At 34.2% G+C, this 26,963-nt stretch overlaps 5 protein-coding genes across 5 annotated transcripts; all 5 read right to left on the minus strand.

The window, feature by feature from the left end:
- Positions 1–345: 345 nt before the first annotated feature.
- Positions 346–1,038, minus strand: LOAG_17218 (hypothetical protein; the record flags this gene model as incomplete). Its single annotated transcript, XM_020449880.1, has 2 exons — positions 346–678; positions 994–1,038. 2 exons carry the CDS (start codon positions 1,036–1,038, stop codon positions 346–348), a joined length of 378 nt encoding a protein of 125 aa, XP_020306539.1.
- Positions 1,039–1,690: 652 nt separating this feature from the next.
- On the minus strand, positions 1,691–2,840 carry LOAG_17219 (hypothetical protein; the record flags this gene model as incomplete). The annotated part of the gene is made up of 4 exons (XM_020449881.1): positions 1,691–1,794; positions 1,981–2,077; positions 2,237–2,367; positions 2,762–2,840. The coding sequence occupies 4 exons, from the start codon at positions 2,838–2,840 to the stop codon at positions 1,691–1,693; spliced, it is 411 nt and encodes a 136-aa protein (XP_020306540.1).
- A 977-nt stretch (positions 2,841–3,817) lies between these two features.
- Positions 3,818–7,646, minus strand: LOAG_17220 (hypothetical protein). The gene is made up of 9 exons (XM_020449882.1): positions 7,575–7,646; positions 6,830–7,013; positions 6,502–6,608; positions 5,845–6,007; positions 5,630–5,741; positions 5,378–5,483; positions 5,023–5,159; positions 4,583–4,759; positions 3,818–4,251 (listed from the first exon to the last, which is right to left on the minus strand). The coding sequence occupies exons 1-9, from the start codon at positions 7,614–7,616 to the stop codon at positions 4,248–4,250; spliced, it is 1,032 nt and encodes a 343-aa protein (XP_020306541.1). The 5' UTR covers positions 7,617–7,646; the 3' UTR covers positions 3,818–4,247.
- Positions 7,647–9,571: 1,925 nt separating this feature from the next.
- On the minus strand, positions 9,572–14,217 carry LOAG_17221 (activating signal cointegrator 1). Its single transcript, XM_020449883.1, has 10 exons — positions 14,071–14,217; positions 13,838–13,980; positions 13,305–13,471; positions 13,075–13,150; positions 12,610–12,717; positions 11,790–11,918; positions 11,265–11,446; positions 10,934–11,058; positions 10,655–10,758; positions 9,572–10,110 (listed from the first exon to the last, which is right to left on the minus strand). The coding sequence occupies exons 1-10, from the start codon at positions 14,195–14,197 to the stop codon at positions 9,937–9,939; spliced, it is 1,335 nt and encodes a 444-aa protein (XP_020306542.1). The 5' UTR covers positions 14,198–14,217; the 3' UTR covers positions 9,572–9,936.
- Positions 14,218–15,603: 1,386 nt separating this feature from the next.
- LOAG_17222 (kinesin motor domain-containing protein) lies at positions 15,604–22,922 on the minus strand. The gene is made up of 18 exons (XM_020449884.1): positions 22,770–22,922; positions 22,099–22,285; positions 21,634–21,849; positions 21,078–21,205; positions 20,707–20,835; positions 20,468–20,545; positions 20,239–20,378; positions 20,004–20,127; positions 19,204–19,323; positions 18,975–19,082; positions 18,600–18,709; positions 18,162–18,317; positions 17,732–17,831; positions 17,552–17,619; positions 17,384–17,489; positions 16,382–16,477; positions 16,106–16,241; positions 15,604–15,763 (listed from the first exon to the last, which is right to left on the minus strand). The coding sequence occupies exons 1-18, from the start codon at positions 22,890–22,892 to the stop codon at positions 15,684–15,686; spliced, it is 2,205 nt and encodes a 734-aa protein (XP_020306543.1). The 5' UTR covers positions 22,893–22,922; the 3' UTR covers positions 15,604–15,683.
- Between the last annotated feature and the right edge of the window lie 4,041 nt (positions 22,923–26,963).

The raw sequence follows: 26,963 nt of genomic DNA on the forward strand, positions 1-26,963 counted from the left end.
AGTAAAAACTATAAAATATTTAGATGGTTAGTAATCTTTAGCGTTGTTAGAATGAATAATAAGTCTCATAAGAGTAGATAGAAATAAAGATCATCATTCAATCATTTCAAAAATAAAAAAAATTGTTGTATTATGAAATTTTTTAGACCAATATATTGTGCTCTGTTCTAGAGAATTAATTTTATCCAGGAAATATCCGAAAAAAGAATAGAAATCAATATAGTGTTAGCTGATGTATTTGCCCAAATAAAATTTTGAAATTGAAATCATCCGAATGGAAAGTAAAGGTCAAATAAGAATAGGAGAGAGTATGATACTTCTGATTGCATGTTCTTGTTGATACTATCACACTTTAGTAACCGTCTCTTTCATATTTTGTACTTTTTTTGCTGGAAAAGTAACTAGCACTTGATTAACAATGACAGACTTTGTAAGATAAGCTTTTTTATTTGATGATTGGCAATTACTTGGTCTCGATTCATGAGATGAGAAGTATCTCACAAGTCCTGGCTCGATCAACCAGTTCATATCGATTTGAGCACCACCTATAAATTGTCGAGCAGTTTGTAGCACTGCCATTTCTGGTCCTGAATAAACTACTATCGGCAAGTTTTGAGTCATTGTACAACCAATTTCGGCTGCGAAATGTGCGCTGATGTTCGTTAATGGTGGGTCGACCTTCAACACAGTTTCAATTCAGTTTCGGAATTCCGCAAAAAAGAATAATAGTTAGAATTATATTCGAATACAAAAGAAATGCTCAGCAACGTCCAGTTCGTAAGTGGTGTACTTTGAAATTAAATTACTGAGTCGTTGGACTATAAAACTGATTACCGATTAATAAATCGAAAATTGAATTATCCGTAAAATTCTGAGTATTTACCAGTTCTTAATTAAAATTATCAATTAATGAGGCTAAGTTTCTGCTAGTTGCTAATTATAATAATTGTAATAAACAGCGGGAAATTTTAGTTGAGCTTCAAGAAAAATCACCAAGAAATCACTATGCCTTTCACGTCTTCGTAAAGTATAAGGCATGTTGAGATCGTATGGCCTGGAAAAAGACTTCATTAGTGCAACTCTATTTTTAAAATTAAGAATCACATCAAATCAGTAAGGAGAGGAGCGAAGCGGAGGGGGAAACCATCTTTCACTATGCTAAAATGTAGAAATCAGCAACTCGTGGGCCTTTTAAAATCACCGATCAGAAAGACTAAGTTACACTTGCATACTAATTATAATAATTAGACGAATTAGTAAGCAATTTTAAGTGCCCATGTTTACTTTCGCCATACTGCGCCACTTTCAGTTACACTTGCATACTAATTATAATAATTAGACAAATTAGTAAGCAATTTTAAGTGCCCATGTTTACTTTTGCCATACTGCGTCACTTTCTATCTTTAATTAGTGAACTGAAAGTCACTAGATGGGTTTTAGAAGCTACGATTGTGATCTGTTAAATGACGTCCTTGGTTCAATAATGTTTTTTTTTTTTCTTGATTGACAAGTGGTTTCTAAAAGCAGTAACACTGATAAAGCTGTAGTGAAAAAAAGGAGGGAGAAAAATCTATTCCACATTATTTAAGAACTACTTCAATTAAATTAATCTTAATAATCTTTTCCCACGGAAAGTATTTGTGTGACTTAGTCCGAATTTTAAAAATATATAATCATTTTGATTTAAAAATCATGACACGTAGAGGTTCGAATCGTCAAAGGCGTTCACCGTCCAATTCGTGAATACTTCCGAAACAGTTTCCCCACGTCTCATAAGAATCACCCGAGCATAATCTGCAACTACATTCTATCATCTAAATATCGAAAGTTAATTGCTAATAAGCGAATTTTATTATTGTTAAATTAAGTTTCTCATCCATAAGAGCTTGCCAATCTATTTCCTTCTTACATCGATGCACCAACATAAATATGCAAAATTTGTCATTTTTAGTGAAAATAAGTGGAATGATGATAAAAGACCTTCATGGAGATACTTAGCTCGTAGATTTTCAATTAAATGCTTCACCAACTTGTTTGCAAAAATATCATAAGCATCACTTTGTGTAATATCCATTCCCTAAAAGAATAGTTCTTGCATGATGACTGAAATTACCATCACTTAGTTCCATAGAACTGAGTTGTCTCCAATTCTAATCTCTTTCATAAAGATTGAAAGGCGTAATTTCATTCCGTATGCAATACTTTAAAACTTTTATATCACTTGGAAACAACATACCTCTACTGAAGAATAATATGGTTTTGAATCGAGCTCTTCATGCGCGTTCTGTGTTAAAAATGATGATAATTTGGTACTTGAATTTGTCGAGCTATCGATGGTGCTATTCATACTTGGTTCATGAGTGATGCCTGAAAAGATTCTGCGCACAGCTTCTACGCAATTTTCCAAGAATTTCGAATAACTTCTTCCAAAACAGCACTTAATTTATTGAATCATTTAATGAGTAAATGAGTTCTTTCTTATTAATTGCCCTTACAGCTCAATACTCCTACCATCATGGATTTCTCATATGATATTGCGGTAGTCGTTTAAATTTCCTTAAATTATCCTGAATTTCATATTGATCAAGAAAATCTTCAGCAAATCTTAAATTATTGCGCTGTTCCTTGCTTAATACGACACTTCTCACTGCTCATTTGCGCAAAACTTGAAGAGTTAAACTGGAAAATTTAATCAAAGTAAAAGCAACAAACAAAATGTTGTTCCGTGTCTGCAATGAGGACCAGAAAGAATGGTACAAACCAGCAGCACTGCTCATTGATAACACCGAATCGTCATTCAAACTTCTGTATGAATGTGTTTCTTGTATTGACATGGCCATTAAACAATCCGCACTTCTACCTGAGCGGTCTTGTTGATAACACTTCAGTATTTTGCAAATGATACTTGGATCTTATTTTTGCTGCTTTTATTTCCGCTGAATCCCCACTCCAAATTTCCACCAAAAGATTTCCCGTCGTTCGTGCTATGAAATCTCTTCGCAGAATTCACGATAATCACCGTCGACTTAATCTGTTTGATAACCCTTACAAACGCCTTATTCCCTTCAAGTTATCGTTCCTCCAAATTTACTTGCACAAAGCACCTTTTTTTTTTTGTTTTTTCTTATTTTTCATTCTCTTTCTATTACCTTTACTTTTTAATTTTTTCTCATCTCATTTTTTACCATTTCATCCCCCTCTTTTCTTAGGACTAATGAAAAAAATGGAGTCCAGGCACCAGTAATGTATCACGTTGATGATAGCTTATATATTTACAAGATTTTGCAGAAATAAACTCGGAAGTATTTTGATTCTTATTTTCACGACCCAAAAACATCGCTTTATTGTTCGGCACTAGGAAAACACAACCGCACAACAGCCTTACTGATGTAGCATCATAACAACAAATCGTGACTTTAGAAATATTGTATAAAACCCAAATTCCAAAGAAAACATTCAAATTCCCACGTTGGTAAAAACCAGATACTGTAAGACAACAGGGCAAATTATCTGGTAATGAACCGTAATACACAACATATACAATGTATGTTCCTGGAAATTCATGTGGTGTTTTTATCCACATCATGAAAAAATCCAATAGTGAAAACCGGAATAGAAAACGATAGTGAAATCAATATTTGCAAATTGGAAGGGAAGAAGGGTTGGGAAAAGGAAAAAACAACCTACTCTGAATTTCACTGAAGTGCTATGTCTTATATTACATTGCGACACGAAGATGTAAATCTCACAATATCCATATCAGTGGCACGAGCGTATAGCATGAATGCACCTTTTAGAAAAAGGAATTGTCACATGTTGGTCCCAAACAGAGACCACTAACTGCTCATATTTTTGAAAATCAAAGGATGGTTAACTTCTTCGAAGCTTTCTTTGCTTTTTTTTTTTTCAGTAAAACCACTATTTGATCTCGTTATCATTTATCGTTTATCGCAACAACTCATCGTCAACGGATAATTGAAATATACGAAGTGTTTTCATCTTTATTACTTAAAAATCTTACCACAGAAACTGAACACAGCAAAGAAGTGAGCATGTGGATTTTTTTGTGAATAAAAATCTAAACAAAAATCTATCACCAGCAGCATCTTAAGCTCCTACAATTTCAAAAAAAAACAGCCAACATTATTCACTGACAGTAAGTATACCTAATAATAAATGCTGCAGTATAAACATAAAGGAAATATCGCACAAATTTTAGAAAACTGTGGCACCTGTCGATCTTTTCATCAGCTGAAAAAAATGATATTAATTGCCTGCTACTCACTAGTATCTACAACACTTTTCTCTAACCAATCAAATCATAGACTCATTATTCCAGTCATTAAAATCTAGTCGGACTACCCTCTTAAACCCATACCAGTATTTTGCTTCCAATAGTAACTACTGCGCTGAAACACTAACGGTAAGGAGAGATTTCGTGAATACAAAATCTAATGTGATGTTGATCAGCATTGTTAAAAGGAGATTTCTCTGCCCTAAGAGAATAATGGCAAAGAAAAATCCCGGCCATTTTCATAAAATCCATAAAAGTAATAAGTGTGAACGAAAAATAATAACATACACGAAATACTTATTGGCGGCATAAAGCTCTTGATCAGGACCCACGCTAACAGCTCCACTATGCTCGCGCCAAAATATTCTCGAGCCTCGTTTTAATCCGTTAACTGGCAACAGATAATCATAAGCATCCTGCCACATCGCAAACGGCGGACTATATGGCAACATCGAAACGACGAGTCTGCAGTAAATGAAAAATTCATGAAAAATAATATAATGTTAAAGCGGTAAAGCTTCCAGAAGCCAAAAATATTTTTCATTGCATGGATTAGTGAAGATCACGCGATGGCGAGCACCAGTAGATAAGCAACGCATGGATTAAACGGTACATATTGATTTATACTATTATGAACAACGGAAATCACCGGAAGAGCTGAGATCGAGCATTTCCTATCTTATTTTTCTTGACTGAAATGTAAAAAAATTGCAAAAAAACTTTTTTACCCCGAACCCGCAACTGCCATCACTGTTGACACCACCTGGAATGGATATGTGAAACTGTTCACAAATACTGGTGCAATCAAATGTAGCATTTTGCGTGTCGAAACAACGAAATTCTCTTCTTCCTTGTTATTAGAACGCTGCAACTTTGGATTTACGTAATATGACTGTTAGCATGGCAAATAAACGGAAAGTCCTAAAGTAAGCCTTAATATCTACTATCAAGCAACTCGAACAATACTGTCTACTAAGATCCAGGAGAATTGAAAAGGAAGTCGAAAGTCCATTCTCAATTAAACAGCCACGAATTACGAACAACTAAAATTCGGACATAACATGTTCAGTAACATCAACTTACAATGGCATCTTGCTGAGCACGCAATGTAATACGTTCAATACCAAAAAGTACAAAATGTATACCCCATATTGATAAATATTCCGCAATCAGTTGCGGAATCAAACCTCTGGAATGACATAAACATTTGAATAATTATAGAAAGCAATTTAGGGTGCAAACGCAAACTTGGTTAAAAAGTTACCAAAACAACATTTTGAAACATACATCTAAAATATAACCTTCATTAAAATCAAGCAAATATTGGAAACTAACGAAAACAATCCTTTCGGACCCTCTTCAACGCCGACTAATCGTAAGGAGGATAACACATTATGATACTTGAGTTCACCACCCACAATTTGCGCTATCTGCCTGATCATAATCACTGAAATCTTTAGATCCTTAGATATTTTCTCATAGCGATCATAAACTATGTTCTAGATATTTAAGTACTTCCAATGAACTACAAATTGAGAAAAAATGAGCACCAGTAAATGGGCGTGAAAAAATGACGGCAACAGTACGAGAAATACTTTCACGCATAGCGAAACGTAAGACACGACGCACACTTTCTGTATCACTCATCTCTGATTCTTCTTTGTCAAGGTTAATTGGTTTTCCACCAATTTCGGAATAATGACGATCCATGTACTGTAAAAATGAAGGTTACATCCACCAGTATAGCTGCATGGAGCTGTTTGCATTAAAAACAAGCGGTGAAATAAAAGTCCAGGTAAAAAAAACTTCAATTTCCAATCTAACAAAACTAATATGTTGTTAGATACGAAGTCCTCTCCCTGTTTAGTTCAAATATTTAGCTACGATGGAATAAATGTTCGCATAACTTCGTCTCATGTCAACCTCGTCGTGTCAATCTCTTCCCAACGAATTTAATAGCGATTCAACATATGTGTAATAATCGAAATACAACTTTGGCTATGTTAGAATGTTATTTATCACCATATTCTTATGTAATTTTAAATACATATTAAGATCACTTTGGTCCCCAGCCACATTGAATCATGATAAAAAGTAATCCCCGTATAATTTTTCATCACTTATTTCACTTATTTCCTATTATATTTCGGTTGGTCTCTAGAGACGATTTTTGTATTAGATTTATTTATATCACAACAAAAACTAACAACATTCGTTGCAAGATCAATACACCCGGAAGTAAACTGGGAAACTATAGAAGCATCGATGCCTGCATAGAGTTTGCGTAGTCCGAAACGGTTGTATATTTTCTTGGCTAAAATTAAACAAAATCCGATTATTAAATAACAGTCTACCTCAACGATGAGCAATTATACCCAGACTGCTGATGACTCAAGCAGTAACTGGAAGTTGAGAGATAAATCTCCAACAGAAGTCAGCAGATTATTAAGACTATATAAGTTAACACCAAAGCAGCTTGACTTTCGAAACACAAGCAAAACATAAACGGCAACAGGATACGATAAAAATGCATACCATATTTGAAACCATTTGGAAGAAAATAAGCTTCGCGGAAGAACCATAAGAATTTTCCAGGTGCTAAAGGAAATGGTTCATAACCAAGCTGGAAGAGAATTTTTACATGTGTTAACGGGTACACGGCAGCACCAACCAATGTTCTTACAGCAATATACCTTCCACGTTTCTCAACCTTCTCCGCCTATGAAGATAGTTAAATTAATCCTAAGAATAAAAAAAAAAAAAAAACAAAAAGAAAAACTTGAATACATCACAATTTTCTTCCACAAATGAAATAAAACGATGCCAATCACGATCATAAGGTCGTGATAAATGGACCATGAACCATGAACTGAAGCACGATAAAGCTGAAAAAATAAGCTCGACAACCAAATTATCTGTATTACCCGATGATATTCTAATATACGTATCACTTCATGGAGTTCCTTTTATTCACTGAATTTCCAGCAAGACTATTATGGGCTCGATCTCTACCATGAATAGTGCTGGCTTAGAAGTGTCAGGTACAGACAGTATATACATACATATACAGATTTATAAACAGTGAATGGTAAATAAGCTCCTATACTTCTAATGACCCGATCATCATGTCTTTGACAAATTGCAATCCTCAAGGTTCGTTAATAAATCAAACACGAACATTTTATGCGAACATCTGATTTCCCTTAACTTCCCACCACATGAAGATTTATACTGAACACACTCATGCCATCCAAGCAAATTAGTAGTACATCATCCCTACCTCAGCGTCATCAAGCCCGAGATGTCGGCTCCAAGCAGGCATTTCTTTTCCTTTCACTACTGCACCCTAAAATCAATCTTTATCCATTATCGTTTTAGAAGTTAAAGATAGTATAGTTTTCAGCGCATGTTCACATTATCGATTACTAATAATATTCGACTTTCTTCCTTTTAAAACTCTTCCCATTAAAAGTACTTATGACCCTAAATTTTTCAAGAAACAAGCCAAAGGAAGAGAAGACCTTAAGAAACTATCATCTTTTCTTTTCTGCTTTTCATACAGAACGTTTCTGAAGAACGCTGTGAGATCAGATAAACATCCAACAACGATATTGACAGATTATATCCATGCTATCACAACATATATTTTTAAATGTTTACACTTTCCAAGGCATCTAGGCTATAACTAAACGATTACTATCCTGGAATTTCTTAAATCCAGAGAAAAATTTCGAAGTATGATGACACGTTGTGAAAAATGTTACTGTCAAAACATTGCACTTTGTCGAAATTATTTCGACGACGGGTAAATCGAACATAATAATTTTTAGGTTTGCAACTGAAATGACAGCGAACAGTAATTGAAGATATAGAGAGCTACAGCCGATACGACCTATCTGAGCCATGCTACTCTGCCATTTCAATCGGAAATATCTAAAAGTTGTGCGACAAAAATCATTGCAGTACGCTCCTCATAACTTGCAACCGTATAATGGACATAAATGTAGAAACAGGAAGAATCACTGAACTTCCTTCATCAAATCAGGAAGCCCATTCACGACTTCAGAGTTCGAAATCCAACATAATATACCACCAAGAGTGATAGACATGAAACCACTTCATCGTTATCTATGATAATGCGGATGAGGTTGAATTCGAGCACGATGGAAGACGTCCCCTTTAGAGGAGGAATAACTTCCAGAGATGGACGGCACAATTAATCACAGCTTTTACTTCCTTCTCATTTTACCTCGAACTAAAACAGAGAAGGTGATGGATACAAAACTTTTTGCTACATGATTCTTTTGTTCACTTTTTTCCAATCGAAGGTCACAATTTGGGAGAGGATTCAAAAAATTCCTCTCAACTTATGCGTTGATCGTGTTATGACCTTCGGTTATTTGTAACTTCATATTCTTAACAGATGCACCGGAAAACAAATTAATTTGCACAGTAAAAATAATGAGAAGAAATGAAAACACGAGATTTGATTGAATATTTTGCTTTTGAAAAAGAAAACACATGAGCCATAGGATTCATGAAAATTGAAATGCATGTCCTAAACTTATGTCTACTAATAACCCATTAAAATGATCATGTTAGGGTTAGTGATCTTGTCAAGTTCATTTTTTGAAAAATGATGGATCAAATGGAATTCCTGCAACACCATCCAAAAGAAATTTCAAAGCTAGGAAAAACTGCTGACACAGAAATCGAGAGATGAAAGAGTTATCCAGAGATCAACGAAACCATTTCAACGAAGAATAAATTTGAAAAAAGAACAGTTTATGAGCCCCAAATCTCCGTTACTTCTTGCAAAATCACCTTTATCAAGAAACTAGGCCCAAGTCATTTATTGTGACTCAAATCATTCAAATCACTTATCAGGTACAAAGTTTCTCTCACGCTTTATTTTAGCGGTTCCAGACCAGTGGTCCACGAGCACTAAAACTTGGACCGCGATGGCTATTAAAAATTATGTTTCTCCCTTCTTTTTGTGATGCTACTCAAAGTTAAATCAACAGGTTCAAAGTCTTGATTAAAGTATATTTCCATAGCAGGATTTACAATTTTTGAACACTCCATGCTGCAAATAAAAAAGTCAAAGTCTCTGGTAATAGGTTGAGAGGTTGAGAACCATTACTTCAGTTCCTGCTAATTATATTAGAACCACCAACATAAATTACTTTTAAACTTATTAAATTAGCTCATTTGGTTTCGATTGTGTTGGCTATAGCAATATCGAGTAAAAACTTGGAAGAGATAATAGTAACTGAGGTGCATTTCGAATAATTCATATTTTCTGTTGCTGATGCAGATGCATTCATTATCATATTTCTCTGCCCATCAAATCAAAATAATCAACTTGAATTACATCTGAGTAACAATAAAAACAGGACCTTGAAATAATTGGACCCATGCTGGGTCACGGCATATTCAAACAGAATTTAAAACAAGCAAATACGATGGGATTCTCAATGCTAGCCTACAATAAGTGAAAACGAATATCCAAGATTCAGTCCTAGGACTCACTGATTATACACTCCTAGGATTTACTGACTATACAAAGTAATAAACACAAGTGACTTTTCTGAGTCTGCGTGCTGTGCTACAACCATAATTTCAACCTAACAAAAAATCACTCAAGAGAAGGATACCGGTTCGAGGATTTGTTTTATAGCAGTCAGTAACTGCTTGTCAACTTGATAAATACCATCAGAAAGAGGAACGTGAGGGATAGGGATAAGCAATGGTTCAAAAACATCGAATATAAGCACATAAGATCCTTCAGTACCAGAGCATTCCTTGTTCAAATACTGCAATATAACATGATTGCATTTTTAGTTGAATAATGTAAGATCAAAAACAGAACCAAGTATACTTATTGGACTGAATGAGTTTTATTTACGTTCTTATTAATAGCTTAGAACATATCTATCGACAATTCTATTTCCCATTTTTAGTGTACTAAATTAAATATAAAAATAGCTTGAAATCGAATTGTCGAACGAAATCAACACTGCTGAGGGAATTAAGATGTCTAAACTTTTTCTAATCAAAATAAAGAAAACGCTCAAAAATCCTTACTTGTCGGATGCCCAACATTCTACTAATAACTAGAACTTCAACCATTTTACAACCGAGCTCATCATCAATTTATGTAAATATTATGTTAATATCGTTGCATGTTGTAATTTTTCTCAAGAATTCTAAAAATCTAGAATGGCCTTACGAAATCGGCCCACGCTACAATTTCTTTTATCAAGACTCTAAATCACAAAAAGCCCAATGCAGCAAAAATGTTATTTGATTAAAATAATGAAAAAAAAATATCTTGAAGTAATTATCAATTAATGTTACCTTCTTGTCATATTCTTCCATCGACAAACAATCAGTAAGCAATGCGCGACCCACAATTGCACCCGAAGGAAATTCTGATGGAAGTTTACGCCTTTTTCCATTATCTAGAAATTTAATTTTTCTATTAACATAAAAAAAGCAAAAAAAAACAAGTAGGCGAAAAAGTTACAGAAACTTTACAAATTACTTTTAAAAATTTAAGTTAAGAACAAAGCAGGCTTTTACAAAACGATGATGTAACTCTTTTTTAATTTATTTGGTATTTAGAAGAATACTTACTATTTAGAAGCGAATGCCAAAAGCGTGAGATTTCTTTTTCAATTTCATTTCTCGAAACAGTTTTGCCTTTAGAAGCAATAATTATTGGTCCTCTAATGTCAACATCTTCATTCCATGGAAGATGCCTGCAAAGCCTTGCTTTGATTTACATTGGTTCATTCGTTTGATGCTAGCTGCACAGCCGTCATACCTATCATCGTTATGGATTTACCATAAAGCTTAAAAATCATATTATAGTATCCTTTATTAAACTATAGTCAAATTCGCCGATAGAATCGTCCTCAAACCTTTATGGAAAACATATGACTGCAAACAAGGTGATATAATGAACCTTCGAAATCCATAAGCTAGCAGTGTTGCAATAGGCTGAACAATACCCATCGAATAACCTTTTCTTGCCACTTCCATATATATCATTTCATCACTTAACATCATAAATGCTACGTCTTCCATTTCTCTGTCATTTTCGTCATCATGTTCATGATTGTTTTTGCATTTATTTTGGCTATTATACTGAACAAGTAAAAATTTGGTTCTCTTCAAGCATTATGTGCATTGATAATTTTTATATCAAATCAAATCCGAGTTATTCAAAGGATGCAAGGAATCTCTTTTATGAGAAAGTAAAAACAAATTTCATTGTGAAGACAAATGACTTTTCAACTCACGATTCCTATTTCTCAGAGGAACTGATTTTGTTATATACATCTTTTTTTCAAATTCTAATCATCGTAAAAATTTGTCGCCACTGGAAATCGACTCTGCTCTAATTAATTTACAAGTAGATGGAAAAGAAATTTTCCTATTAAACTTTTTTCTCAAAGTCTCATGCTTGAAAAAGAAAGACAAAACGAACCTTTAGTACAAATCCATCCGGAGCCCATTTCGCTATAGGTTTTGATGCTTCAGTTTGTTGTCGTCTTCTGGAAGACAACAAAATTGACTCGATAACTGGATCATGTGTGTCCTCATGCTTACTTTTGGTCTGAAATTAATATTTGAAACACAATATTTAATAATAAAAGAGAATTATCATAATTCAGATAAAAATACAACGAAGATCTGCCGTTACGTCGAAGACGATTCTCATAAGATAAGAAATATTCTGAAGCTGAACAATTAATCTATTCATTTGTTTATTCTTTTTTAATCCAGCTTATATTATTACACGATTAAATGCAAATGCATCTTCTGCTTTCATTATTCCTGTCATAAATTGTGTAACGACACAATAATATAAAGGAAATAAATAAAATATAAAGTTCTCAGCTAACCACCAATAAAAGAAGAGTGAGAGATAAACTTCCTCTGCTAACATGATGTTTTTTTTCTTTTTTCTATCCTTATTAGCTTAGCAAATAGAGCTGTGTTCAAGTTTATCTATGTTGATTTGAAATCTACCTGTCCGGAAGCGCAACTACTATGGCATCAAATTTACATAACTTATGCATAAGAGTATGCATAATTTAACACATATGCATAAATTTATGTAATGTATATGCAACTTATATGCATAAGATGCCTTTAGAGTCTTACGAAAACAACAATCCATTCTCAGCACAATATGAAGCTTTGGTGGAGAAACTTCAAGTCACTACGAAACAATAATCAGTGAATAAATGAATCCATCATTCATAATATATTAGCTATGAACCAAATATATTTTGAAACCTTACTTCGAAAACACTAGTTTCCTCCAAATCGAAGTCCATAACAAGAGCTCGTCGTTGTCGCATTCTCAATTCTTTTAATTCTTCTTTACGATTCAGTATAGCTTCTCGTTCCTGTAAAGTTTTATTGTTCTCTGACAGATAGTTTATAAAGATTGACAGCTTAAATTAAGTAACTCGGATAGCTTGATCCACTTACATATAAATTCTTTACAAAGGGATTTTACAGAATAGCTTGATCTGCTCACATATGTGAGTTTAGTTAATTTTACTTAATTCACATATGCGAGCAAATCAAACAATCTAATTTACTTAATTAACGCAATAAATTAAACGAAACTGGTATTATTTCTTTTGCTCAAAAGATCTATTCACCAAAGTCAAGTCAGGCGCAATATAGGTCATCATCGAAAGATGCAAAATATCCAAGACCGAATAGTCCTAGCAATCCCAATGAGGAACAGCACTAACCGCTTTTGTCAAATATATGTTATTTTCCATGTTATAATAATCCGATTCCAAGTCATGAATGCGCGTTTTCATTTCTCTAAAATCGCTCAACTGATTGCTCACTTTAAAAAATTCGTACCCAAAAAAGCTTTTCCACAAATGGAACTAATTTTTATCAACAAATATGTACTCCCGAAAAAACTTTTTCCATGATAGCACATTTTAAATTTAAAATATATGAATGGTCCAACGTGTTAGAATCTGCAGCCAGTAATTTATTTTTATATTGCTCAGCTTTTGCTAACGCACTCCCGACTGATGCCAGGGAAAACACTCCGCCACCAACAGTTTTGTCATCTTCACATCCCATTAATCTATAGTAAAGCTCAACTGATTTTCTTGACTGCTGATTTAAAAGCTGAAATGATTTCAATGAATAATGCTGGTAGTTAAATCAAATTTATTCAAATAGTTTCTTATATTTAATTGACGTAGACAGTAAGGTAAAAAAATTCAAAATGTACTTGTTCTTCAACCGTACGAAGTCAGAACAAATGGTATATCAAATTTACACAGTCTCTTACATGACGATGTTTAGTAAACTTTCTAGAAATGATCTCTACACTACAGTATTTTGGAGACTGTTGAAAATGATTCAAGGCTATAAAAAAATCGCTATGACCATTAAGGAATAATCAAGGCCACAAGTAAAGTAATTATAAAGAAACGTCGCAATCGAAATACAAATTAATATTGCCAAAGATAACTGTCGACAAGAACTTACTTTCCGTTCTTCTCGAGTGCAGACAAGTTCACCACAGAACATACAAGGTCCACTGCCCTCCTGCTCGCATACTACACGTCCACAGCTCATGCAATTCCGAATCAACTTATGCGTTCTAGCTTGACAATCACAGCGATGCCTTCCTAGAACTTTTACATTGCAATGTGTGGACTGAAAATCGCAATTGCCAAGTCCTACACGCAACAGAGAATGAAATTTGAAGCTGAGCTTACCTGGACGCAATTCATCTGCAGGATTTTTATTTTTGAAAGTTACAGAAATACTTGGCTCCTGCTGCTGAGAATGGGTTTTATTCAGTGATGCTGCTAATGATTTCAGCGAATGGTCCGATCGGTCCATGCCTAGGTTTATATCATCCTGTGAAATCATAGAAGGCATTAATATCTTTAAATGATCAGTTCTAAAATCAGTACCGAAACAAAACCAAAATAGAAGCCATTATTTCTTAACTATGCGAATCCAAAATCTACTTCTCTTAACTTCCACATATGTGCTTGTCTCTAAAACAGTTTCAGAGATTTTTCTTTTCCTTTTTCAAACAACCTCAGGTTATGTGAATCAGGAGACTATCACACCTCTTCATATGGCTGACAACCCATGCAGTTCCCAACGTAATTTCAAGATATTATTCATCATAAATAACTGAACACCCCAAGTTATTTCTGAACATTTTTTTTACAAGTAACCATTAGCATTCATGGAAATTTGCTACAATTTGCTGTTAGTTCGAGCACAAGGTAAATTCAGATTCAATTTTACACGTAAAGCATTTCATAATTCACGAGAATAAAAGACATTAGTAAATGACAATCACAAATAATGAGAAGCACTTAATTCTTTGAAGTCTCTGTCTCTGAAATACTTTACCTCTTCTCAACTCTACCAAACTAAACATATACGTTTTCAAACACATATTCTTCCGAAAGTAATGCACTGCTACTTCGTGATATTGGAGTCTGCATTATTATACTCAAAAGGAATTTGCATTACATGTAGCAGTCATCAACACCAATACTTGGAAATCCTCGGGTTCCAAATATCCTCTCATAAAAACTTGAACCAAACATATGTTCGCAGTAATGAAGCAGGAAATTTTGTAACGGATGTAAAACCTGGAAAATAACTACTTCATAACAGAAGCAGAAAATTATGCCATGATGAAGCGTGAGAAAAAGTCACGAACTTGACCGTCCTACAAGCCTTCATTACTCATAGTCACAATTAAATTTAGACTCCAAGGTATTTTATGGAAGAATTTTCTCATCCCTAAATTTCTGCACATTAACATGGAGAATTCAAACATGAAACTTGCATTCTAGTGCCACAAACCAAGCTTTTGAATTGATCATATACGGTAAAGGTATATATGATGAACTCCCGTGGGATTATTCATCGAGGATATCCCTAGATTTATACACAACTTTCTGCAGCATAGAATGACTTTTCGGATCCGGAAAAATCTGGAAAATTTTAATATCTAATATCCCCACTAACCAATGGAGTATTTTTCCTAAGCTTTAAAGAAAATTCAAGCTAAAGCTATTCAAAGCATAAACATGATACACAAGAAAAAATTACAATGCATGAACTTGTGAGCAGAAATTTCACAAAAAAATGTAAAGAGTAATAAACAAATAATCACAGTTTAAATTTTACACGAAATATACGAAGTCTTTACATGAACAAATAAAGCATAAAAAATATTGTAAGATATTTCTCTTAAATTTTAACAAACACAATAACTACTGGAATGAATATAGAAACCAATAAGCGGTAAGTTTATGATAGCCGAATTATTCACTTCGAGAAATTACATCCATCGGATTCAGTGTCGCTTATGATTTGTTTGCTTTTTACTAATCTCTGATTCTTTGCCAAGTTCTGACACTAGACATTTGGCATTATCTAAAATTATAACTCTATAATTCATTTCCGTTATTTTTTTGTGATATAAAGTAAAACTGTAGATTCACTAACTGGAACTTTAACAAGTTTCAAAACTTGAAGTGATAATTCTTCCATTAAACCACGAATATATGAAAACAAAAAACAATTTTCCCGCGTTGAAGACTTCGCATCATTTCAACTTAGTGCATCATTCATGGTTCAACATCCTTATCCATCACGGACTGTGTTTACAAAAGTAACTTCAAAAACTTGAGCAACAGTAGTATTGCCACTTTTTTTTATTGAGGTAAGGAAATTAAGAGGAAAAATAAGGTAGGACGGCAAAGAAATACGGCTAACCATATAAACGTATATATCTATCACGCTGCTCACGGGCAAAATTTTGCAAATCGGTAGCAAAAGCATCAATATCATAATCCACTTTACTAGGTCGTTTCAACAACAATGCCATTTCCGCTTTTGTTCTCTCCATATCCTAAAAAAGATACCGTGTTGCAGTGCTGCAGTGCTCCTGAATATTAATGATAAAAGTAAAAAAAAGAAGCCCCTACCAACATCGGTGCCATACAAGAAACTACCAATTAACAAGTTTTTAATATGAAGAACTTGACTTACTTCATATAATGTGGTTAATTCGTTACAAGACTTTTCTTCCGCTAGAGATATATTTTGCAATGTTCTCTGCAATCGATATCTTTCATCGTTTAGCTCCTAAAATTTTGATAACGAGAAAAGAACTTAAAACCTATTTCTATTTCTAAATAATATTCTTAAAATAATAGTACCCTAAATCCCTACGATTCCATATTTACAAATCATGAGGAAAATGAAATACTGATAGAGTGGTACCTAGAAAACTCAATAAACGGATTCATTTCTGCTTATTTTTTCATAACTTATTTTTCACGGATGGAGTTTTTAGATTGCTCCTTCTCCTCCAAATGTCCAACTTTTAACAGAAAAATATAACAAACTTTCCAGCGTCTTGAAATAAACGCAGTTGAGAAAACTAAATAAACCTTAGCATCTTCATGAAAAGTAAATCACATAAACAGTTAAAAATACAAAGTTCAAGGCGTTAGAAAAGTTTTAAAAAAAAAAGCTTTTGTATTTTGATCTATCTTTTAGAAGTAAAGGTGTATCCTCCCTACTACTTCCTATGATTCATTTCATTTTCTTTTAATTTCGTTGGAATATTTTGTTTCGGCAACATTACGTTGATAATCCTATGACAGGTACTAAAGTTCTAATTAACATTTTCTCACGCTACATATATCCCAACGGAAGGTTTTTATTGCAGATGGAAGGCAGAAGAAATGTTTTTATTGAAATGGTTTTTATTGCAGTTGAAAGGCAAAAGAAAGCGTAGAGGTGGAGGGAAATTGGGAAGGTTAAGATATCCACATAAGCCAAGAAACAGATACTCCATCACGATTTATATTTTTATGGTCATAATTCTGACCACGTTTTTATTTTAGGAAGTGTATGGGGAAATTGCTCCTTAATTGGTTTAACAGGGAGTGTGGTGTGAGTAAGATAGAGATAGACAAACTCGCACGGAAGGTTCTATGACGAGAGTCGAAAGGTATTGGTTTCTAATTAAATCAAACCACATACATTTCTTGACTGTAGGATATCATAGCCTTCATCAATATTATTTAACATAAGCTCTTCATCTTCCATTGGTGTATTTGATCCATCTTCAGCACCTAATTCTTTCACTCTGAAGAAAAAGAAACAAGTAAATGATAAATGGTGATAAAGAAAGTGAAAAGTGAATGATACCTGTCAGCATATCGTAACGTATTCAAAGTATGTTCGCAACAAGACATGCCAGGGCTAATCATCGCTATCTATAACACAATAAGATTGTTAGAAATATACAGAAACGTTCCCAGCACCAAGTATAGTTCATGAAAATTCTGACAACTGTAAAAACGTAGAAATAATTTTTAAAGGCCTCACCATACACGTCCTTGCATTTGAACCAATGAAACTGTCACGAAGGACAAGTGTTAATTTGGAAGCTCGAAATGGAACATGCGTTGAATTTCGACCCATTGCTCTACAGCAGAAAAAGTGCAGTTAAAAATGAGTTAGAAATCACGTAATAAGGCTAGAAAAATTAAAAATTTACATTGATCGGCCTCTTTATATAATTCTCAGCATTGATAAGATGTTAGCGCATGTCGAAAATCGCTATTCCAAACGCTCTCACCTTCAGCTTCCTTTGTTCAGGATTTATTTTATCTATTACGTAGGTCACATTATTTTTTCTAGTGGCCAGTTAAATTCACTTCTTTCGTTTCTCAGATATCACCACGATAATTTGACAAGTATTGCAACCTGAATAAGCTTTAAATGTGAAAAAGAAATTTCACGCATTTTTACTTACCTTATACATTCCTTGAGAGCTAGAAGAGATTTGTTGATTTCTGAACTTTCCATGCGAGTTTGTCGATCTGTATTTATCGTATCCACTCCTCGCTCATTGCCCGCTAAATCAATCAAAGAAAATTTTCCCCAAATACGTCCTAATCCTTTCTCTGTCCTGAAATAAAAATGTGGTCAAAATTATATATTATATGATGGAATATCTGTTTCCTGTTATGGGTTTTTTTCTCCCCAACTTTGCTCTATCTTGACTATTTTTTTCTATTTTCTGACCACGATAAAATACTGTTACAACATATAGTGTGAAGGAATATTAATTAAAATCCCTGCCGCTATCGAATGATTGTTGATGCAGTGTTACCAAACATGAATATTCTAGCCGGATTAAAAGGTAATTAGCAGAAAGAAAATCTTTCTAGTTCTAAAAAAGAAAATTTACTTTTTACGTAGAATAATTTGAAACACAGCATGCGATCGAGATGAGTTGGCGTTAGCAGAAGTTGTGCCCGCTGTCCGTATTACTGTTCCCTTTTTTATCAATTCTAGCACCTCAAATAAGCATCGCCGGAAACGTCATCATTTTTTTACAAAAAAATTTAATCTAGAAAACATGAATAATTTAATCTAGAAAACATGAATATTTATTAAAATAGTATGTGTTATACGATGCAACTGCGCACAGTTCTGGCAAATGCAACTAATGACTTTTGAGCGACTGCTGCATTCAGTATGTTGCGCAAGAATCAGTTTGACTCAAACTCAAATGCTGATCAGTTCAACTCAAAATACTAAGTTAAAAACAGGAAATACCAACATCGTCTTCATCGTTAACCGGCACTTCCTGTAATCCAACCACCTGAACCTCTTTTTTACCGTCTTCTAGCACCCGTAACATGGCCTTATTTCCGATAAGATCAAAGACCTGTAATAACTCTATGTTCGCAAATAGAGAATGGGTAGAAACAATAAATATTCCTCTAAAAAGGTTAACTTAGCAATGAATCACACCTGAAAACAACAAAATTTCGAATTGCAACACTAACCTTGCCACCGTATATCTCAAAAAAGCTGCAGTAAACTTGAAGGCTATGTCTTTTATAATCTTTATGCAACAGCTTGAAAACATCACTCGTTGTAAGGGCATATATGCCTTTAGTACAATCCTACAAATTAAAGAAAATTGAAATATAGCTACCTTTATTTTACTTTCCGTCTCCCATGCATAAACTCACTACAAGCAAAGTAATAATTACGCATACTATATATAATTTATATAGGTTTTACTCTCTTAAATGATACTTTCTCAGCTGAGCAATTGCCAATCACTGTATTATGCTAGGAAAAAGAAAAAAAGCCTAAAAAAGTCAAAACTACCCCTTAAAGTTTCGACAGCAGCAAGAATTTGGATCGGACTTTTAAATGCCGTAGTTGAAATTCAACGAGTTCATTTAGCCATACATAATAAACTAAACAACTAGAAAAACAGTACTACTTTTACAAACACCATTCGTCTGGCAGTTTCAAACACCATTTCATCCTTCAAAAAAGGAAATTTTTTCCCATCGCTCTTGAGTAGACGACTGCTCAGTTAAATATCAAATAGGTCACGTATGATTTGCTATGACTTACTACAAATACTACGAAATGGCACTTAGAACCCTACCAAATGTTACATATATACCTCAGACTAGAAAACTGTGAAAATGGACAAGCTGAACAAAATTTTTATATGGAAAAGATTAATAAAAAACGAAATAGAATACAATTTGAATAACAGCGTTTGAACAATGATCTGTGAGAAAATTTCTTGTTACAATGATCTGTGAGAAAATTTCTTGTTTACCTGCATTTTACCTGTGAAATCGCCACCCATAGTATGGGTTTTACCAGACCCTGTTTGGCCATATGCAAAGCAAGTAGCAAAACCTTGCTCGAAGATTGTTTTTACAAGCGGCTGTGCGGTGAATCTAAAAACAATCGCATTTTTGTCTACATAAAGAAATCCATTACTGGACCGTTCGGATTTCTCCCGTCTCTACAGAATAAAATTTTTAGCAGTATTAAAATTGAAAACTGACTTGTAAACCATCTCATTACTTGTATTTTCGTCAAAAGTGTAATCAAATCGAAATTTCTGATTTTCCAAATATTTCGTCAAATCCACTTTTACTTGAGGTTGATGAACAATCAAATGGTCCCTATTTGGAATCGTTATTACCTGCAAACAGGTAAAATCGTGTGAAACACTTGGATGCAAAATTAACTGTGACCAAGAAGAGTATTATAAATATTTGCTTGAATATAAACCTCAATCTCTTTTTTCATGATTTCTTTTCTATTGAGAGGCCTCTTTCGAACACAAACGCAAATTCGGTGATCAGTCACCTGGAACTCAGGAATTTTGAAATATATTCCTACCAACTGCAATGACTAATTCTAAATTAATTGAAGTTAGCTTCCCAATTTACCCATTCTTACTGGTATTTTATCCAAATTTCTGATTTCCCACATACTTCAGCAGATCTGCTAAAAACAATTTATTTTACTTGATCAGACATCTTCAATGGACGGAAATCAATCTGGGACTGATAATCACGAATCATTGTCAAAAACTGCCAATTCGGATTACCGGGATCAATGCTTTTCAGCTGTTCCTTTTGCCTTCTTGCCTCTTGCTGTAACTATCTAGGTGATAGAACTTCATTCATACTTGATTAAGCAAATGAAGAGGTGCTTTCAAAAGTTCATTAACAGCACTAAAAAATTCATCAAAAGCATTATTCTTTGAAAATTCATCACACAGTTACTTGCTTGGTTCAAGCAGTTCCTCAGCGCTTTTTTCCAAGAATGAAACTCATGCTTTCTCCTGGAAATCCTTGCTCATAAACTGCTGATGACTTAAGAGATAAAATTTAACCTGCTGCGCACGTCGTTCTTCTCTGTTCCTCTGAAGCCGTTCAATTTCCTGTACTGTAGAGGACTTCTGATTCTGATGTTGTTGGCTAGCTTTTAGCACATTGATATCCACCGTTTCGTTCGCCGCTGCTAAAAACGGATATAAACATATCCACTAATTGAATTTGTCAGTTTTGGGAAAGACTTCTTTTAGAGAATTTCATCAACTTACCCAACTGTGCTTGCAAGTTCTTTCTATAAGTAAGCATATTTCAGTCTGTTAGAGTTTGTTACAATAGCATTAACAAATTTCAGGCTTACTTTACCGTCCCAAACAAACTAATAACAATTCAATTTACGTAAAGCTTATTTAATTGCATCATAAAGATTATCGGAGGTTTGGATGGAGTTTGATAACTTAGATCCCAGTAAAACAAAGAATTATAGCACCAACTTTCCCATGTTTATATCCTCAAAACACATTCCACACGGACATGATCATTTCAGAAAATTACTCTCTAAAGAGGTTAACAGACGGATGATATATTCTTTTTTGGAAATCTCCAATACCTCCTAACCTGTTAAAGCATCAACTTCGAAACATGAAGGGTCAAGCGTGTAACGTTGTTGCTTTGATGGTGGAAGTTTAGTGGGTGCTTGCAGCAGACTTATACGATTATGTCCATTCACCTGTGTGGTCGATGCAGCACCATTTCCATTTGCAGCTGTGTATAATGGAGCGACATTATTGGTTCGTGAGGTAGCCAATCTCTGGCTCTGACGTCTAATTTCTACTAAAAAAAAGATAATTCAAGTAAATTGCGTTATTCAGTAGAAAACAAGAAAAATCACAAAGTCTTGGGAATCACTTGTTCAAAGAGTCGCATGAATTTAAAATGAAATAAATAACCAGATATAGCATTGTCTGCCCATTATGCAAATGGCTATTAAAAAAAAGAGTCATGATTTGCATTTGAAAATTGGCATGTATATATATATATATATATATATAATAAGTAGGCTAACGATATGTCTACTCATACTTTCATTATTATTCTGAGTTCTTTGTTGATGCTCTACTGATGCTACTACTGCTGCTGAATGATTCTCGTCGTTAGTGATAGAAGGAACGAAATTCATTGACGAAGACGTTGAAGGAGGTGGAGCGGCCAGCGTAGGATTGATTGCTAACAACGTTTTCAAATCGATCTCTTTACCTTTGGTTTCACCCTGGAAATATCGTTTAATTCTAACATAACCTCAGATTCTCAAATTTGTAATATCTTGAATCGCCAAGGCAATTTCACAAATAATTATTCAGTAAAAAAATTATTATTCAATGGATTCACACAGGTGCAGAAAATCAGAGAGTTTATACATGAAATTATGCCTTTTGAGTGATTTAATTCCAGTCTATCTTATTCAGTCAATTCGATTTCTGAAAACCAAAACACACATCGAATTTGTCAGAGCCATCTCAGTTATCAAATATGTCCCACTTGTAAAATATATTAAGTTGAAATAAAAAGTTGAAATGAACTGATTCAAATGAATGCAAACAGAGAAATAAAGTGTTAAGCAGTTGAACAATACATTATTAAGATAACGACCAATGAAACTAAGTCCCTAAGGAAGTTATTGAATTAAACCCTCAGGAAATTTACCAAGTAACCAAAAAGCATACTTAAAAGCATTTTCAATTAGAAATACTTGCATTTTCAAACCACTCGACAGTCACCGATTGTGTCCCCTTACGAACTTCACTGATAACAGCATTGTGAACTCGACCATCTGAACGTCGTATATCCACATGCATTCCCACATTGATCCTCTCCATTCCTGCTTTCCTTGAGTTTTTCTGGAAGTTTAAGTCGAAGAACTAAATTTTACAAGTTCCGAAACAAATGAGACGTTTAATGTAACATCAATTTCAATAAACAAAAGTTAAAAAACGATATGTAATTTGGGCGAAAAAACTTTAATTTGAATTATATGTTTGAGAAAATTTAACCACATAAACTCTGAACCATTTTGTTGTTGAAGCTCCCAGTTTACCAAACAGCATCCATAATGTATGCTGCTAGCTCGATACAGTAACATAGATTAATATCTTAATAAATGGTCTATTACGCAATGTCTCAATCTAGATAAAGTTTGCAGTGATATCTATAGAGTTTTTGTTTCACTTCAGGTTTCCTGTGGAAGGATCAAGATCGGCTAAAAATGAATATAGAAAAACCTTTCTTAGCAAGATCAAGTGACGACCCATTATCCCGAAAATCCGGCGTACCTGGAGTTTTCATGTACTAATGTCGATTCTTAGATTTGCGGGCTGCTGATGAGAATAATAACGCTATTAGTAATTCCAGTTCCTAGGTTTTTCCACTTAATTGCTGTAAATTTCATTTAAAATTTCTGAGATCATATAAAGCGATTACAAAATGCAGATAAGAGCTAGACTTGGCGAAATGTACTCAAGACAAGGATGTCGTCCAACAGTATCTCGCTAACAAGGGTTGTTAGCGACCCTTCCAGCAGCTATGAAATAATACTACTTATCTCCTTAACAATACATTACATCAATTACGGCCTCTTTTAGTGATATAAATATATTGTTTGCTTGAATGCATTCTCTCGGCCAAGGACATATCCCGCGCAATTATGATGTATCATTTTGATAGGACTATTTCAGTGGAACATATTAACGTATGCGGTCAAAAGGAGCCGGAATGATGAAGATGCACGCCGATCTAACCACATGCAAACATATTCGTGACCTTGAAGTAGAATGATAAACAGCGAGTACTACTAACCAGCCTTAATTATTTCCTAATCTTCACATTCTAATCGAACATGCTAGAATAAATCGTCCTAATCAAAAGTAACAATAATATACTAAATTTTAATTTACAAAAAATTTGAAAAAAAGGTGATTCCGGATTTACTCGTGCAGAAACTTTGCTCACACTATCGCAGCTAGTCTTCGAAGATTCAAAAACAGGACCCTCCAGATTTTCCTAAAGAGTTGGGATATTTAGGATACTTCTTTTTCCAATCAGTTCATTCTTACCGATAAAATTTGAAATTCGTTAGAAAAATTCATATCTTCTTTTCCCAATTTCTTACCGGTAAAATTTGAATGAGAAATAAAATTGGAAAGATCATCAACAGAGCATTTTCCTCAGAGTTTGCTTTAAGATCAATTTCTTATGAAATCCATACAAGAAAAAGAAATATTCAATGACATTCTTTTTGGTTTTTTGTCAGAATGAGATTTGGACTAAAACGCTAAGCGATAACCACTTTTTGCACTATTTTCGAAGTTTAATTTTAATTTGTTGACACCAGAATATTATATTTCTACTCGAAATCACCACGTCGCTCCTAAGTTTATACTAATATCCATAACTTCAGGCAAAATGCCAGAAATGAATAAGACGCTAAGAAACAATAACTGCCACATCTGATTTGTATGACGGTAGCGAGTTCCGTACGACATCTATTTGGCATGAGATTATTTCTAGTTAAAATCTATAAAACCGCAGAAATATTGTATGAATATATTTATGGAATATGCAGTGTGTATTTTTGGAAGGAGCTGAAATTTTTGCTCTCTTCTCCAGATAACTGAGTAAAATGCCACTGACTTCATAACGATAGTCCGGATGCTACTGAATGAGGTGACACAACAGTTTTGAAATACAACTTTTAACTACCCTGGATTATGGTTTGTTATTTCTGCAATTTTTTTCGAAGAGCTAACAATCGATCAATAAACACTCCACCTAAAACCTGGTAATATTATCATCCACTCAATCTACAAAATAACTACAGCACTATTATTTTTATTGGTTTCGCGAACGAAGATTTGAAAAGGGCTTTATTTACGATTGTTGCAAACACGCTGATGGCTGAGAAAGCAAGGCCGGTTGTAAAATGCATAGCGGAATTTCCTTCGGCGGTACTGGCAAGGCGCAGTTCTGCGTTTACTGACCAGGTACAGTTCTGCATTGTCTTTTCTACTTGAGACTGATTCTACGTGCGTTCTTAAAGGAAACAGCAGCGTTATGGGTGTGTGTCTCCATGTCTTCCAATTCTAGGTCAGAGTGGACCACTATTAGTCAACATGGCTAAGGCTGATGTATTGTTTCAGAGAATCCTTGTACCTCCTGTTTGAGGTTTATCTTTTGCGGTGGCCGGTGGAGAGCTCACCACAGAGCACAGTGGTGATCCTCCATCCTGGAAACGTGTCCAGCCGAACGGAGATACGCCTTAGTAGCATAGATTCAATATTGCTGACCGCTGCCTGTCCAACATTAAATGCGTAATCAGTCAAGTGGATGTTTAGGATTGTACGGAAGCGGCGTTGATGGTAACATTCGAGCAGTCGCAGGCTGTAGCAGTAGATGACCCATGATTCAGATCCATTTAAAAAAATAGACAGTACAATGCCCTAAATGCACTAATCTTCACATTTTACCAAAACATTAACGACATTATAATAAACAAATGTGTAAGCGTACAGTTGCACTGTTTTGCTAGTTGCTGAATAAAGACAGTTAACCAATTAATCAGCTATTATCCCCTTCTAGAAAGCGTTCATCAAAATGCCTCTCTGAGGTAGACTAGCCCAACCGTATTACTTCGGATGACCAATTCAGTCCGCTAATTTGTCCATGGACATCGACACAGTATGGCAGATCCATTATTAAGCATGGAATCACAATAATTTATCCCAATCAACTGTAAACTAACAAAAAACTCCATTTCGTTTCATTTTCACGCAGCCCCTATGAAACAGTTGACGGATCTGCCAAAGTGTTGGACTAGGAAAGGCTTGACTAATTTTGAAGCTGAAAAGGGAAGCAAAGGGAAGGATTATAAGCTGGATAAAATGTGCAAATAAAAGTGCATCTTAGGGGGACTCTAAGTCAGATAAGGACGCGTGTATGTTTTTTTACTGATAAATGAACGGCAGATGAACAGGATGAGTCATGTGTTTTAACAAAGTTAAACAGACATCATTATCACAGTATATGTGATCGCTGTGACGGTATAATTACGTAGCAAGTGGTTATATTTGTGGGTTAGATGAAATGACCTCCCTGATGAAGTCCTTTTTTAACTAATATACATGAAACACTTTTTCATTCGAAACATGCAGAGAATAAAAAAATGATGCGTATTAGTGAAGTGTAGCGATAATTTGAACTGATACGATAGTAACATGTAAAAATAATAATAAGTAATAGTAACACATAAACGACAATTAATGAATGCATCAACAATGTATTAGCAGAAAACAAAAAAGTATTAGCCCATTGAACCAGTGGGAATATTTATAAGGAGTATGACCTTGATAGATTGAAACACCTTTTTTGTATCAATTTGATCTCAACTTCCTCTTTGCCTCTTGGGTTTATTGTAGTTCAACTGTGTGTAGGATAAGTAAACTATCATTAATCTTTGTAGAACACATTGCCGGAATTATTTGATTCATTTTTTTAAAATTTTTGTTCTCAGCAGCTGCTCTTAAAAATTTTGAAATATTAATTTCTCAATGTTCGAAATAATCTCGAAATGCACTCATTCCTTCTAACATCATTCCCGCTTAATTAACGACTGACTTTGGTATTATTTGGAGTTTATTTATCTACCTTTGGCAATTTTGAATGAGCTTTGACTTTGAAATTTTATAGTTTAAAATTGCAGGAATAGTTGTGGATGTTAGTGAAACAAGATTGAAAAATTTCTGACTCCTGTGCAGATCGTTAAGAATGAGGTTGGATCCAGTGGAAATTGAGGGATACAACTTTTCGGTACCAATTCCGCTTCATTCTTAATCAAATATTGGCACATCAGGACAACTTTATTCTATAATATATTTGTAATAATGGATCTGTTCGAA

Source organism: Loa loa, assembly GCF_000183805.2.
Source record: "Loa loa unplaced genomic scaffold supercont3.50, whole genome shotgun sequence".
Taxonomy (NCBI): domain Eukaryota; kingdom Metazoa; phylum Nematoda; class Chromadorea; order Rhabditida; family Onchocercidae; genus Loa; species Loa loa.